Source organism: Hydra viridissima, unplaced genomic scaffold (genome assembly GCF_058129835.1).
Source record: "Hydra viridissima isolate aposymbiotic clone 2 unplaced genomic scaffold, HvirCarnegie_v1 scaffold_4, whole genome shotgun sequence".
Taxonomy (NCBI): domain Eukaryota; kingdom Metazoa; phylum Cnidaria; class Hydrozoa; order Anthoathecata; family Hydridae; genus Hydra; species Hydra viridissima.
Genome location: NW_028324303.1, coordinates 6,337,674 through 6,352,753, shown reverse-complemented (window position 1 = coordinate 6,352,753; position 15,080 = coordinate 6,337,674). Strand labels below are relative to the sequence as shown.

Sequence of the window (15,080 nt, the reverse complement as noted above, 5' to 3'; positions counted from 1 at the left end):
TATGTATGTATGTATGTATGTATGTATGTATGTATGTATGTATGTATGTATGTATGTATGTATTTATGTATGCATGTAAGTATGTATGTATGTATGTATGTATGTATGTATGTATGTATGTATGTATGTATGTATGTATGTATGTATGTATGTATGTATGTATGTATGTATGTATGTATGTATGTATTTGTGTGTGTGTGTGTGTGTGTGTGTGTGTGTGTGTGTGTGTGTGTGTGTGTGTGTGTGTGTGTGTGTGTGTGTGTAATGTGGTAATTATAAGTGTGTTTATATTTTTTGCTTTATTGGAATTTTAAGATGGAAACGGAAAGGAACTTACCAAACATTTTAATAACAGGAACTCCTGGAACAGGCAAATCAACACTAGCATTGGAGCTGTCTCAACAGACTGGTTATGAATTTGTTAATATAAATGAATTTGCAAAGCAAGAAGATTTATATGATGGTTTTGATGATAGATTAAATTGCAAAATTCTTGATGAAGATCGAGTGATTGATGAACTAGAAAGCAAAATGTCTGAAGGCAGAGTTATAGTAGAGTACCATGGGTGTGATTTTTTTCCAGAGCGCTGGTTTGATATAGTTTTTGTCTTGCGTACAGACACAAACATCTTATATAAAAGACTTGAGAGTCGAAATTACTCTGTAGAGAAAATTAAAGAAAATGTACAGTGTGAAATCTTTCAGACTCTACTTGAAGAGGCTTTAGAAAGTTATGATAAAAATATTGTTCATGAATTGCAGAGTAATTCTCCAGAAGATATGGAGAGAAATGTTGAGCAAATTATGTTATGGATAAACAACTGGAAAAAATAGCATATATTGTATTTAAATATATTTCCTAAATATATTTTCTTTCTAGTTTAACTATTTGTTTGATCTCTTTCTTTCATATAGCTAGACCCCAAATTTAAATTTGTAAAGTATTATGGTTAAATATATATATTTACTTAAAAAGGTTGTTGATTAGAAAAATAAAATTGATGTTTTAACTTTACTATAAATTATTTTGTTTGAATTCTTGACAAATTAATATCACAAAGAGCTTATGTTTCATATATATATTTTATACCCAATTAATTATTTTTTTAAAATTTTTAAGTTACTAAATAATTCCCAAAAAGTTTAAGCCATGTCTGAGAGAAAAGTGTTGAATGTAAGTATTTATTAAATTTTTGTTTTATAAAACTGAATATCAAAAAAGAAAGTTGTTAATCTTTCTTGAAAATACTTTATATTTCTTTTGACACATGTTTAAAAAAATATTTATTTAGAAATACTACCCACCAGATTTTGATCCTACAAAACTACCAAAACTAAAGCAAGGGCGAAATCGTCAGTTTGTCATTCGCATTATGGCTCCATTTAGCATGAGGTATAATTTGTCTGAACTCTATATTAGTTCAACTCTTGAATTACAATGATTACAATGTTTTGTTATTTTCATATTCAACTCCAATAGTAAGAAGAATTTTCATGGGTCTTAATCATAAGTATTATATAATCAAATTACATGATGTTTAAAAAGTGTAGCAAAAAATAATTTGATTTTTTTGCAATTTCTCCTTTAGTATAAGCTAAATTGGCTAAATAAAAATACTCCTGGTAGGTAGTTCATCAACAGTAAGATGTTTCCAATAAAAATTGTCAATGACAGAATGCAATGTGTTAGTGTTATATGAGTGACTTTTAACAAACAAAATACTCAATATCCTGAGTGTTCTGAATGCTGGGTGAGTATATAAACTCTTTAAGGTAACCTCAAAAAAAGCAGCCATTTGCATTCAGAAGAAGATGGCCACAAATGTGGGGAACTGTGACTTAATGTTTGGAGAATTTCTTTAACTGCTTTGGATGTGTGTGGGAGTAGCATCATCCTGCTGAAGTATGCCTGTTGAGTACTTTCTTTTTGCTTTCAGCTGTGGGATGCAGTGATTGTTAAGCATCTTTTAATAGCCTCTACTTGAATTCAAAGAATAAGGCTCCAAATTTTTCCAATCCACACCATCACATTTAGCTCACACAGATGTTAATGTTGATTAGACACATTGTTGTAAGACACATTAGTTAGACACATTGTAAAAATTAACTTCATTAGTGAATAAAATCACAAATCCAGAAGGTTGGATTATCTTTCCTTACACTAAATTAGTTTTTGCTAATAATCAGCTGACAACAGCTTGTGTTAGCTTTAGAGCTTGTATGGGTAGAGTTTCAAATAGTAATGCATAGTTTTTCAAGTATGCTGGAACAGGAAGTGTTGGGGTTATAAGTTGCACTGACTTGCTAATGACTATCCTTGTAGTGACCTCAGGTCTTCTGGAACATGGAGCATCTTTAATGGAGCTCATTAACTCAAATATCTCAATAATTTGCTTCACTGTTGAGGGTTCAAAGGGCTTCTTGTTCAAAATTTTCAAATTTTGAAATCTCTTTATGTTTGTAGTAAAACAAGAGGAATTCTTGTAGTAAAGTTGAATTATCAAAATTTGATCAGCATGCTTATCCTTTAGAAAAAAAATAAAACAAATAGCACATACAAAAAAAATTCTTGTAATGCATAGTGTTTTGCATATTGAAACAAAATAATAAATTACAGCTCCAAAGAGTAAAAGCATGTCTACTTATTTGTGGAACTTTTGAAAAACCCTGTAATTAAAAGTTCAAAAAAAAGTTATTTTAAACTGTTTATTCTTTTACCAAATGCTTTATTAAGCAACAATTATTAGGATTAAATTTTGATTTTTTACTTTAAAGAAATATTTATATTTAGATGTAAAACATGCGGAGAATATATATACAAAGGTCGAAAGTTTAACTCAAGAATGGTAATAAGTATTATCAATTTTCTTATCCTTAGTGTCAAACATTTTCTCTCTTTTTCAGCAAAGGTGTAAGTTTCAGAAAATTTTTTAGCTTTTATACAATAAAATCTTAAAAAAAAATTTGTTAATAAAAAAAATATCTTTTAAAACACATAAATGGAAAATCCAAGAAAGAGCAGTTTCTTTTCCAGTATCCATAATAGAAGTCCTTGCATTCTCATTTAAAACAAAACTTATCTCTAATGAAATGCTTACTAATGTGTATTAAAGTGTTTAATGTGTATATATAAAATCCTATTTACTTTAAAGTGTTTATTCAACGCCTTAGCCTTGTCAGTGCCATTTAAAACTTTCTCCTAGGACAAAAATTTTTAAGGCTGAATCTAAAAGCCAGTGTAATTCAGGGCAAATGTCAAAGCCAGAGTTAACACCTAAGGGCAAGGAGCACACAAGATGCATAAAAAGTGAATAGTTGCTTTAATTACAACTTCTATGTGATTTTTCTAAACAATTTTAAATTACATAATTTTTATGAAATTAAAATTCTAAAATCTTAAATTTCTTTTCATATGTTCAAAATGGCCTGAATTAACAATAAGGTGATTGGGATTCCCCAAGCACAATACTCCTAGCTTTTTTTGGTGTATCTTGGAGCTGCCTGTTTTTGATTTAGAGAGTTTAGCTGCCATTTATATGCCTATAGGTAATGAATAACCTACAAATTTGTTACTGTAACAAATTCCTAAACTGGGCACTCTGGGCCTTTTGACTAGCTACCTTCACACATTTATCCATTACTTGTTTTATATTATGATTTTAGAAATCTTGTTTATGCCAATCTTTACAGTCAGCTGTAGTGTGTGCTCAATGTGAAATCTCAGGAGCTATGTATATCCCAGTGTGAAATCCTTGACACAAATAGCATGGTCGATGGTTTAAACTGAGCAAATGCTTGCAAGAAACAAGTAGTACCATTAATCTGTCTCAATATCAAGGGACAGTGGCATAAAATTAGTGCTTGCTAATCTTTTCTGAATGACTATTTCTTTTTAAGTCAACTCGGCAGGAAGTAGCTTCTTATTAAGTTACAATTGAGACAATAGACTAATACAGAACTTGATGAAGTTTGGATTTTAAATTTTGGGAAGTGATTTTCCAAGTAACTTTTACAATTTTCACATGTGATGTGTTCTCAAGCATTTGGACTACTGAAACAAACTGTTGACTTGTAGGATTTTATCAAGGTCAGTATTGGATTGTTCACAGAACCAAAAAGTAACAAAAACAGTCAGCGCATCAAAACTGTAAACATGATAATTTAGGCTTAGGTATTTAAGTTTTTAAAACTGATTGGTTGCCATGGTTCTCCACTTTAATGAGATGGTGCTTTAAGTATGTAATAAAAAACTTTATATTATCTAATTTGATTAATGAGTTAAAATTAGAACTATGTTTTCAACCACATAGTAGCATGAACAATTAGTTAATAAGATGTATTAGAACTTAACAGCCAATATCAAGGCTGAGGTCTGCACACTTAATTCCAAAGACATAACGCTTAAGAGCAAGGTTGAGATTTTAGAGCAGCATAAAATCTAGATTCATTTTAATCTCTAATTGCATTCAAATGTATTCATGATTTGAATTGATTTTAATTTGGAATTAGTATGTTCTAAACCTGCCAAAAATGAAATATGTTACTCTTTACAATCCTAATTTTATTTGTATACAAACTTATCTGAGTTTCTAGTGTTGAATTAAAATGTTTTCAAGCATTTTACCAAGAAACATCACCAGTCATATAATTCAGTATTCATCCTATTATGATTTGAATAATTAATTTTGTAAAGTTTTTTTTTTTGTGTGTAAAGTAATAGTAAATTAATCAGCATAGAAGGTGCAGTGGCTTTGCTAAAGTCTTTTTAAGTTGCATTTTAGATGTTTTTTATTTCATTTTCTTCTTGGGGTGTAATCTATTTATTTTGGATGTAAATTTTTTAATGTTTTTCTTTTTTTTTTTTTAAGGAAACAGTGGAAAATGAAACTTATCTTGGTTTGCGGATTTACAGATTTTACATACGTTGTACAAAATGCATTTCTGAAATCACTTTTAAAGTAGGATGCTGAATAGTTTTAAATATTGTAGAAATATATAATTGTTGTATGTGATGGATAATGGCTTAAGTGCAGTAGGATCAAATGTTTAAGTGTATAATTTTAAATTTATATTAACTAAAATAACTCAAAAGTTAAAATATTGCCAAGAAGAAGTTTATACAAAGTTTGAACAGAGAATCATTTACCCATTTTTTTACTTTAATGAATTCTCTAGAAAACTTCTTCAGCTTCCTGTTGATGTTGTTTTTATAGACTGATCCAGAGAACACTGATTATGTAATGGAAAATGGTGCAACTAGGAACTTTGAAGCATTTAAAAAACTTTCTGAACAAATAGCAAAAGAAAAGCAAGACAAAGATGAAGAAGAAGCAAATAACCCCATGAAGGTTCATCATTTTCTTTTAAAAATTGTTGATTTGCCATTTGAAAGAGTTTGGATTAAAATGAATATTTATATATTTGAATCAAATTTTCTCCCAGGCTTTGGAAAACCGAACTAGAGATTCTAAGAGAGAAATGGAATCTATTGAAAAACTTGAAGAACTTAAGGACTTAAATACCAGACTTGCAAAAAGTGAGTCAAATTTTTGTTATGAACTTGTTCAAATAGTTTTAAAAAATTTTTTGCTTAAAACCATTTTATATGAAGTAATTTTCTCTCTATATATATTTTCTTTTTTTTTTTTAAAAAAAAATATTTTTGTTGAGATATTTTTTTTGTATTTTTAGTTGACCATGACAAGCTCATTTATGGTCATTTAAAAGAGGAAGAAATTATGAAAAAGAGGCAAGAGGAGGAAGATGAACAGCTTGTTAGGTACTAAAGACACACAGGAATAACTAAAATATTATTGAAAAAAAAAAAAAAAAAAAACAGTTTTAACAATAAAATTTTCAGGTTATGAATTCTGAAGAAGTAGTAATTTTTAAATATAGTTTTTGTAGCATGATGTAGTGCAAAATTTATTTAAATAAATTATCATAATCTAAAATTGATAATCTACATTGTTGCACATTAACTTTTTCTCAAAATTAATATACAGCAATAACACATTACAACAATATACATCAACACATTACAATAGTATACAACAATGTACAACAATTACACATTACAACAATGTGCATTAGCAGTTAATGTGCAAGAATGTACTTTAATGGATTTTGAAATATCTCCTTTAATGTTACTTTTTTTTTCTACTACCAATCTTAGACAGATATTTGGTGGTGGCAGCTCATTGGGTGGCTATGTAAAACGAATAATTGATAGTGATGATGAGGATGATGTATCTAATTTAAAAACAAATACCAGCAAAAGAAAGGCTACAGAACATCTAATAGATCATGTATGTGTTAATTTATTTAACTTTTAGTATGAAGAAAAGTTGTTGTAAAAGAATGAAAAAAAAGTAAATAAATGATTTGAAAAGGCAAGGGTAAAAATTTTTTTGTCAAGAAGGACAAGAAAAATTCACAACCTAGCATTTTCTAGTCAGTAGCATTAAGACATTAAGTGTGGGTTTTTTTATCTTTATTTTTTGTTTTTTTAAAATAAGTTCCTTTACATTTAAATTATTTTGTGTGATTTAAAATTTTGAGCTATTTCTGTTCTACTCTGAGATAACACATGTTTAGGTACCATTTACTTCTGATATGCCAGGACCATCAATGCAACCTCCAAAAAAGACTAAACTTAAAACTCCATTTGATGATTTATCATCAATGGTTCGCTTAAAGACCACTGAAAAACAAGATAAGTCTGGTAAAGAACCTGCTCCCAATTCAGCAGTTAAAGTTGCAGAGGAAACATTTACAGAAACAAAAAAGGAAGTTCATAAACCTCCTGAGCTAAAACCTCTACCTGAACTAAAAATCAGCCTAAAGAAAAATTCAGACAATAGTAATTTTAAAATGAAAGGAACATCTTTAAATATTTTAGGGGGGTATGGAAGTACTTCAGATGAAAGTGAATAAAAGTATTGACATTTTACAAAATGAAGTTAGAGGATTATCTTTCTTATCTCTTGTTTTATAATATGAACATTAAAATTGTAAAAAAATCATTTTCAGAAATGTATTGTCTTTATTTTTCATTTTACTGAACATCAGTATATCTTTTTAAATGAACCAAACTATCAGGTTTGTTGTTACATTTTAATTTGCATCCTTTTTTTTAGTTTCCCACTTAACTGTAATAAGGATGTTTTGTTCTGTTAAAATGCTTTGTTCTACTAACCTATTTAAAAATAAAGTATACCTGTTTTAAAATTTGATTTTGTATTTGGTGAAAATAATTGGTTGCCTGTGGCAATAAAGAAATTTTTTTTCTGCTGAAAATTAGATGTTAGAGGAGAATGTTTCTGAACAATTGGCACAGAATGTTATAGATGACACTGTTCTTACAAAAGATGACCCTGTTCTTACAAAAGATGACCCTGTTCTTACAAAAGATGACCCTGTTCTTACAAAAGATGACCTTGTTCTTACAAAATTTGTTTGTTCTTGTATACCTGGACTAGAGCATGTAGCAATAGTTGAATGCAAACAAAAGTTGAAGGTAACAGCTTTACTTGATGTGCGAGGTAGAATAACTTTGAATTTAAAAAAGAGTGATGCTTGGAGACTTACTGAATTACGCTCTGTACATCACTATTGGGTTATTGTTGAGGAGCGCAAAGGTTTTTTAAATCCTTTTCAAGGTGACAAAAGCAATCATGCTTTTTTTGCTGCACTTTTAAATCTTCCTTATGAGTTGAGTTGGGAACATTCTTTGAATATTTGGAAACAATTTAAGAGCATTCTCAATTGTACAAAATCAGAGATGACTAAAAATTACCAAGTTATTGATCCTCTTACTGCTGCTGATGCACTTAAGTTTCGAGTAACTGCTACAAGGACTGGCAAGCATAGTTTTGGATCTATGGAATCTGCTGCACAATTTGGTGCAGGCTTAAACAACTTTCTTAAATGGAAAGTAGACTTGAACGATTTTGATATAGAAGTTTTATTGCATATACTTGATAGTGACATTAGTATTGGTATCCAATTAACTAAAGACAGCCAGTCTTATAGAAATATCACACATTTAGGTCCAACAACTCTTCCTGCTGGCTTTTGTTATTGTCTCCTTAGCTTAATTGATATTAAAATGGGTATGTAATAAATCATTACATAACAAGTTCAGTTAATAAATTTAAGTTTTTTTTGTTTGTTTGTTGCTGTTGAGCAGTTTAAAATTATACACCCCAATTGTTAATTGAATTGATCTATTATTTTAGCGGATATAATTTGTGACCCAATGTGTGGGGGTGCATCAATAAGTATTGAAGGTTCTTGTAGTAATCCTTATGCTTTCCATCTGGCTGGAGATAATCATGAAATTGCTATTTGTCATGCTAGAGAAAATATAATCAATTTAGAAAATTTGAGGTAGCAATTAAGTATAGGTATAGTGGGTTGTATGTATATATATATATATATATATATATATATATATATATATATATATACACACACACACACACACACACTCAATATTAGTAATGAAAGAGTGACTACTCTAGACTATTCTAAAGTATAATTTAAGCTTGCAAATGTTAAAGTTGTGAATCTTTTGTAAAATATTTAATTCAATTTATTTATCTTTATTTTGTCCGCAGTTGTATTTAAAATTGTTACAAAAATATTACTTGACTAGGCCTCATATTTCTTCTTTGGCCCTGTATGATATTGTAAATTTACTTATTCACATAATTATGATGGCATGTTATTGTATTTCAACTTTGCTTTAACAAGAAATGTTTTTCAACTAACAGAGTGTTAAATTTTCTTTTAAAGAAAACTTGAAACTTTTTTTTTCATTATTTATTAGATCCATTTCCCTTCCCATATCTGTACTACAATGGAACGTATGCAGGCTTCCTTTGCGCACCTCATCAGTCAATCATATTGTTGTTGATCTACCTTTTGGTAAAAAGATTGGCAACAAAAAGGAAAATTTAATATTATACCCAGCTGCTCTCAATGAAACTGCCAGAGTCTGCATGCCTTTTGGCATTGGCGTGTTTTTGACTCACCATAAACAAGCAATGTGGAAAACACTACAAAATGTCTCCTGGTGGACTTTAACTAAGACACATCAAGTTAACATGGGAGGTCTTAATGTTTATGTTTTTGTTCTTAGAAGAATAAAACACGTTTATCAATGAGTAGAAGGATTAGAAAATTATTTTAATGAAGGAAAATAAAATCTTAAATATAGAGTCCCATTTGATTGTTAGTTTTATTTTATGGCAGTCTTCCATTAGAAGTTCTTAAAAAAAAAATGTAAAACACAATTGGTTGGGAAATATTTAATGACACTTATGTTTCAATTCCTCTTTTTTTTTTGTATAATAAAAAAAAACTTTACAACAATAATAAGTGGTATAAAAAAAAAAAATTAGTATAGTTGTTCTATATTAATATCTGTATTTTAAATAGGAGTTTAATATTTTTGTTTTTAATTATTACAATAGAATACAAGGTTTAAGATGATATAAGGTTTTAGATCTTGTTTTGTATAATTAATTTTATTTCTTCTTTCATTTTTATCTTTCAAGTTTGTTTTTTTTCTTCTATTTACTTTTTAGTCAAATTTTTCTGTAAACTTTTCTACTCCATTTTGTTTATAAACAGTATGGAGTTTTTCCTGTTGTTTTTTATGAATTTTTAAAATTTTGAATAGAGCTAAAATAAATATTTTATTAGTATCCTAGTATCTTTTCAATTCATCATTCTTGCAATACTCTGAGTGTGATTTGGTTGAATTTATTCTGAATTGTAGTTTCTCATAGAACATAAAGCTTATGTAATTGTGTAAAAGGATTATTTATTTTTATTATTATTAATATCATTAATATTATCCTTATTATTATTGTTATTATTATCATTATTATTATCATTATTATTATCATTGTTATTATCATTATTATTATCATTATTATTATCATTATTATTATCATTATTATTATCGTTATTATTATCATTATTATTATCATTATTATTATCATTATTATTATTATCATTATTATTATCATTATTATTATTGTTGTTATTATTATTGTTATTATTATTGTTATTATTATTATTATTATTATTATTATTATTATTATTATTATTATTATTATTATTATTATTATTATTGTTATTATTACTATTATTACTACTACTATTATTATTATTATTATTATTATTATTATTATTATTATTATTATTATTATTATTATTATTATTATTATTATTATTATTATTATTATTATTATTATTATTATTATTATTATTATTATTATTATTATTATTATTATTATTGTTATTATTACTATTATTATTACTACTACTATTATTATTATTATTATTATTATTATTATTATTATTATTATTATTATTATTATTATTATTATTATTATTATTATTATTATTATTATTATTATTATTATTATTATTATTATTATTATTATTATTATTGTTATTATTACTATTATTATTACTACTACTATTATTATTATTATTATTATTATTATTATTATTATTATTATTATTATTATTATTATTATTATTATTATTATTATTATTATTATTATTATTATTATTAATAATACTACTACTATTGAATATAATAAATAGAATTTAGAAAAAGAATTTAGATGCACAGAAGGTTTAAAATTTTTACTTCATGTGCTACTTATGATTATTAGGTATGAGTTAAAGTTCTCTCTGCAGCTAAAACTATGAAATGTTCCTGCAAATCTGTAAAAGGTTATCAAACAAATAAAAGTACAGGTATAATAAAAACAATTTTGATTTTCTTCCTTTTGTTTCATTTTACAAGCTGTTTTAATATTTATTGTTACTGTTTCAGCATTCTGTCTGAATGGTGCAAAGTATGGGTCCCAATCGTTTGTACACAATCATATGATGGCACATTACAAGCGAATAGAAAAAGCTAAGCGTAAGATAAATAAATATTTTAGATCCTTGATTTCACTTTTTACAGTAGTTTTGCATTATTTCAAAAGACATTATGTAAAAACTTGATTTCTCCTCACCAAAAGACATGTAAAAACTTCATTTTATCATTACTAAAAAGTTGTAAAATATTAATTTTTTTAAATTAAAGTTCTTTCATAGTTTTTTTGTAGATTTTTCTGATAAAATTTTGGTATTTCACTACTAGCTTTGATTGACAACAAGCCACCAAAATCTCTAAAAGGCTTTATAAACAGTATGCTGCATTTCTTTGTGTGTGTGTGTGTGTGTGTGTGTGTGTGTGTGTGTGTGTGTGTGTGTGTGTGTGTGTGTGTGTGCGTGTGTGTGTGTGTGTGTGTATTTGTATCAATTTATATAGAAATGGAAAGTTATTAATATCTATAACAATTCTGAAAAATTCTATTAAAATACTTGTCTTAAATAATTTTTGTTATTCTTTTTTAAATAAATCTCAAATTAGTTTTAACTTAAAATTGCAAAGGTTCTTATCAAAAAAGAAACAGAAAAAAATCAAAAGCAGGTTATCTGATCAGTGGAGATTTGTTGTCAGATTGTAAGCAAATTAGTGAAGATGTCCGACCACAGACTGCTGATAATTACTCTGAGCTTAAATATTCTGATGATTTCTATTTAACCATCAGACCTAAGACAGCTGATTCTTCTTTGTATTCACATCGCTCACTATCATCTGCTCCACTTACTTACTATAATTATAAAAAGTATCCTAATGATTACAATAGTCTAAACAGAAACGATATGATCTTGTCACCTCCATACAACATTTCTTCTGAAACTAAAGATGTTAAAATCCATAAGCTAATTGAAGTTCTACCAAAGAACTCTGAACCTGACAACAAGGTAATAGAATTGGATTTGAATTTAAAATCTATGATGCTCAGTGATAAAAATTATCAATGTGAAGATTACCTGCCTTTGAATGCAATGAAAGAGAAACAGCACCTAGAAGCTTATAATCAAACTATGTATGAATTTTTTCCTATTTATTATTCTAGTTTTATTGTTATGGAGCTTACCAATTATATGGTATGGTTGCTGCAACATTTTAACTATTTCTACTTTTAGTAATGAGGAACAGGCCTATTTAACCTTTATAGAAGATATTACTCTTGATATTATTAATAGGGGAATCTATTCAGACAGGTAAATTTATTCTAATTACTCTCAGATTTTTAAAATGCTTCACATATCTGAAGATTTTTATAATTTATCTTAAGTTATAACCTTCTTTTAATTTTTTTTTTTTTTTGCTTAATATCTCTCATTTATCAGTAATTTCTTTTGTAGAGTTTTAAAGCAGGTGTTTGATTCTCATTTTGAAAAGAATAAAAATAATTTGGATGAGGTGTGCTTCTTTCTTTTTTTTTTTTTTCTATGTTAAACAAGATAAAATATCAAAATTTTTTTTTTTTTTTTAGAACATTTTTTAAATGTATTTTCAACATAATTTATATCTTTGAGGTTTTAAAAAGATTTTTTTTTTTCAGACCATTAGTTATACCATCCATCCCAGCTATTTTTCTAAAGCATGAGTATGTTTTTGATGTTAGGAATTTTTAAATATGTGCAACTTTAATGACTATTTTTCTTATATTTTGTGTAGACACGAATGATAGAGCTGTTAAAAGAACTTTCTATTGACTTAGGCATTATTGATGATGTCACTTTAACAAATAAACAGTGCTCTATTTAGTTTGTACCAATGTTTTGGCAATTTTTGTTATTTTGTGTGGCTTTTTATTGGTTGCCATAATTCTTTTACCTTCTGTTTTAAATTTTAAAATGAATGTTTTTAAACTGTGAAATATGTAAGCTTATAAAATTGTAAATATTTTAGTAGTTATAAATATTTGTTGCAAATATTTTGTGAAATTTGATATCTTTAAAAGTTTTAAAGTTTACGATGTTTAATAGTTTCATATTTATATATTTAATATACTAAAATGCGTTAATATATTTGTTTAAATACATTTTTATACATGTTGTACAGATACATAACTATAATATGTTTGTTTTTTTTTAATATACATGAAAAAATACATAGCTATGTTACATATGTTTTTGTTTTTTTTTAACATGCATGAAAAAAAAATTGTTTTTTTTTTTCTCAGTTTTAATAGCAGAATAAAGAGAGATTTTTCTAGAATTTCTCTTTCATTTTTCTTCTATTTCTTTTCTTTCTTTTTTCTTATATTTATTCTAAAGCTTCAACATTAAGTTGCTGCTAATTGATATGCAGCTTGCAAAGGTATGATTAACGATTGTTTATTGTATAATTAACTATTTTACTATGCTATAAGTTTTATTTGCAAGTATTTTTTAAAAATTTTTTCTAGTCACATCCTATAAAAATGATTAACAAAACAGTGAGAAGTTTGCCAGTGAGTGGGTTACCAGTATGTATAAATCTGTACAGAAATCTGATGACATCTCTTAAGGTAATTACTTGTTTGTTTATTTAACTTTTTTTTTTTTTTATCAAAGTTTTTTTTTCTTTTTTTTTTCTTTACTTTGTACAAAGATTTTTAAAGAACCTGCACCATCGTTAAATAGTGATTGGGTTGGACCTGCGGATCCTGATTCAAATATACGCAAAATTATTTATTCGAAGCAATCCAGTGATCTAGAAATGGTTCATCATAATCAGAGGACAAACGATTTCATGTGGAATGACGCTTTCTGGAGGGAGCATAACAAAAAATTTTTTCAAGTAAATTTTTTCAAGTAAATTTTTTCGATTCTATCATAATTCGACATTATTTCAGCTGTATATGTTTTGATTATATGTTTTGATTATATGTTTTGATTATAATACTCTGAACCTATGCTGAATGATTGAAAGAAGTATTTTTCTACTCAGAGGAAGAGGAGTAAAAAATGTGTATCATTTGTTCTAGGAGAAAAAAGAATTTCTTGAAGCCATAAAATCTTCACGTGATTCAGGTCAAAAACATTTTTAAAAATGACGATGTCTCTGGTAATGATTTTTTTTGACACCTTTTCTTTACAATGATGATAAATACCGCATAAAATAAAAATTTTTTATTTAGGCAATGATGCATCTGACAATTTATCAGTCTTCTACAAAAATTTCTTAGAGAAGAATAAGGAGTTATACGATCAATACAATAGGTAGTTCCATAGTATTTACGGTATTTATAATTTCATTTGAGTGAACTTGTGTAAACAAGAATTTTTTTTTTTAGAGAATGGTATCGTCGAAACATTTATTCCTTGTTGCTAAGTCTTCGTGTTGCATTATCAAAACTATTATTAAAGGCTAAAACATGTCGCAATAAATAAAACATGTCGCAATAAATAAAATATTTACGATAACTGCGCAGATAAAGTTTATTCGGTAGAAAATGGTTTGAGAACCTCATGATTAAGGAGAGGAGGATTTTGTAATCATCAACGACAATCAATCGGACGATCCTTCAAACTTTTATTATCGTCAGATTGATTAAAAAAAAAAGATCTTATTTGCTAAATTTTTTAAATCTGGGTCCAATTATTTAAATTAAGGTCCTCTATATTGTGGTTATAGATTTTTGTGCGCGTATGAGACAGTTTTTACATTCCCTGAAATGAGATCATATAGTATGAAATTCAGTTGTTTGAGGCAAGATTTTTTTGAATGCTTTCGACAAAAATATATTTAATGCTTTTTACAATAAAAATGTGTTTTTAAAACTGAGTTCTTCGCTTTATGACTAAACCCTATTACTGTAAATACTTTTATCATTATTTTCTAATACAAGGTGATTAAGCTAAATTTACACCAGCGTAAATTTATTTATAAGTACCGCATATGCTCCAATTGTTTTTTTCTTGATTGAAATTATCTGCCACGGATAAACAGGTTAATTGCCGCCACATTTTCCTATCCTTTCTTTCTCAGACTGCAGCGATAAATGAAAGAAACTGTTGTATCGCATTAATGTTGCTTTGTTTCAACAAGGAGATCAAATTTTAATTGTCATACAAAAGTTAGAACTCACAAGACCAAACGCAAGTTTATGAACAACACCCTCAACTGGTTCCTTAAGATTCGATCTATTAAAAGAAAGTAG

At 27.1% G+C, this 15,080-nt stretch overlaps 5 protein-coding genes across 9 annotated transcripts; all 5 read left to right on the top strand.

Annotated features, from left to right (window-relative positions):
- The first annotated feature begins 271 nt into the window (after positions 1-271).
- LOC145182573 (adenylate kinase isoenzyme 6-like) lies at positions 272-885 on the top strand. The gene has a single exon (XM_080057752.2). It carries the CDS (start codon positions 316-318, stop codon positions 832-834), a length of 519 nt encoding a protein of 172 aa, XP_079913878.2. The 5' UTR covers positions 272-315; the 3' UTR covers positions 835-885.
- Positions 886-975: 90 nt separating this feature from the next.
- Positions 976-7,065, top strand: LOC145182570 (splicing factor YJU2-like). Its single transcript, XM_090083794.1, has 9 exons — positions 976-1,174; positions 1,293-1,393; positions 2,792-2,846; positions 4,869-4,958; positions 5,214-5,348; positions 5,443-5,536; positions 5,692-5,779; positions 6,176-6,308; positions 6,598-7,065. Exons 1-9 carry the CDS (start codon positions 1,151-1,153, stop codon positions 6,934-6,936), a joined length of 1,059 nt encoding a protein of 352 aa, XP_089939920.1. The 5' UTR covers positions 976-1,150; the 3' UTR covers positions 6,937-7,065.
- A 134-nt stretch (positions 7,066-7,199) lies between these two features.
- On the top strand, positions 7,200-10,944 carry LOC145182566 (tRNA (guanine(6)-N(2))-methyltransferase THUMP3-like). Of its 2 annotated transcripts, XM_090083792.1 has the most exons (5): positions 7,200-8,114; positions 8,241-8,391; positions 8,834-9,117; positions 10,698-10,782; positions 10,862-10,944. In XM_090083792.1, exons 1-4 carry the CDS (start codon positions 7,304-7,306, stop codon positions 10,706-10,708), a joined length of 1,257 nt encoding a protein of 418 aa, XP_089939918.1. In that variant the 5' UTR covers positions 7,200-7,303; the 3' UTR covers positions 10,709-10,782; positions 10,862-10,944. The 2 variants fall into 2 exon arrangements, with proteins under 2 accessions (XP_089939918.1, XP_089939917.1); XM_090083791.1 differs by lacking the exons at positions 10,698-10,782; positions 10,862-10,944 and having other exon boundaries at positions 8,834-9,235.
- LOC149889580 (uncharacterized) lies at positions 10,644-12,820 on the top strand. Its single transcript, XM_090083797.1, has 7 exons — positions 10,644-10,782; positions 10,862-10,951; positions 11,177-11,224; positions 11,471-11,972; positions 12,073-12,150; positions 12,295-12,352; positions 12,611-12,820. The coding sequence occupies exons 1-7, from the start codon at positions 10,731-10,733 to the stop codon at positions 12,698-12,700; spliced, it is 918 nt and encodes a 305-aa protein (XP_089939923.1). The 5' UTR covers positions 10,644-10,730; the 3' UTR covers positions 12,701-12,820.
- A 129-nt stretch (positions 12,821-12,949) lies between these two features.
- Positions 12,950-14,540, top strand: LOC149889579 (COA8 family protein CG14806, mitochondrial-like). Of its 4 annotated transcripts, none has more exons than XM_090083806.1 (6): positions 12,950-13,255; positions 13,344-13,445; positions 13,561-13,717; positions 13,905-13,950; positions 14,058-14,139; positions 14,214-14,540. In XM_090083806.1, the coding sequence occupies exons 3-6, from the start codon at positions 13,637-13,639 to the stop codon at positions 14,308-14,310; spliced, it is 306 nt and encodes a 101-aa protein (XP_089939932.1). In that variant the 5' UTR covers positions 12,950-13,255; positions 13,344-13,445; positions 13,561-13,636; the 3' UTR covers positions 14,311-14,540. The 4 variants fall into 4 exon arrangements, 3 of the variants coding, with proteins under 3 accessions (XP_089939932.1, XP_089939930.1, XP_089939931.1); XR_016451414.1 differs by having other exon boundaries at positions 13,134-13,255; positions 13,529-13,717; positions 13,905-13,984; positions 14,214-14,350; XM_090083804.1 differs by having other exon boundaries at positions 13,136-13,255; positions 13,529-13,717.
- The last annotated feature ends 540 nt before the right edge of the window (positions 14,541-15,080 follow it).

Excerpts from the sequence above, each read along its gene's own strand:
- LOC145182573 (XM_080057752.2), top strand. The coding sequence starts at position 316 with ATGGAAACGGAAAGGAACTTACCAAACATTTTAATAACAGGAACTCCT.
- LOC145182570 (XM_090083794.1), top strand. The coding sequence starts at position 1,151 with ATGTCTGAGAGAAAAGTGTTGAAT. Across the intron at positions 1,175-1,292 it reads CTGAGAGAAAAGTGTTGAAT|AAATACTACCCACCAGATTT; the intron begins GTAAGTATTTAT and ends ATATTTATTTAG. Across the intron at positions 2,847-4,868 it reads GAAAGTTTAACTCAAGAATG|GAAACAGTGGAAAATGAAAC; the intron begins GTAATAAGTATT and ends TTTTTTTTTAAG.
- LOC145182566 (XM_090083791.1), top strand. The coding sequence starts at position 7,304 with ATGTTAGAGGAGAATGTTTCTGAACAATTGGCACAGAATGTTATAGAT. Across the intron at positions 8,115-8,240 it reads CTTAATTGATATTAAAATGG|CGGATATAATTTGTGACCCA; the intron begins GTATGTAATAAA and ends CTATTATTTTAG. Across the intron at positions 8,392-8,833 it reads ATCAATTTAGAAAATTTGAG|ATCCATTTCCCTTCCCATAT; the intron begins GTAGCAATTAAG and ends ATTATTTATTAG.
- LOC149889580 (XM_090083797.1), top strand. The coding sequence starts at position 10,731 with ATGAAATGTTCCTGCAAATCTGTAAAAGGTTATCAAACAAATAAAAGT. Across the intron at positions 10,783-10,861 it reads TCAAACAAATAAAAGTACAG|CATTCTGTCTGAATGGTGCA; the intron begins GTATAATAAAAA and ends TTACTGTTTCAG. Across the intron at positions 11,225-11,470 it reads TCTAAAAGGCTTTATAAACA|GTTCTTATCAAAAAAGAAAC; the intron begins GTATGCTGCATT and ends AAAATTGCAAAG.
- LOC149889579 (XM_090083804.1), top strand. Across the intron at positions 13,446-13,528 it reads ATCTGATGACATCTCTTAAG|ATTTTTAAAGAACCTGCACC; the intron begins GTAATTACTTGT and ends CTTTGTACAAAG. Across the intron at positions 13,951-14,057 it reads AAAATCTTCACGTGATTCAG|GCAATGATGCATCTGACAAT; the intron begins GTCAAAAACATT and ends TTTTTTATTTAG.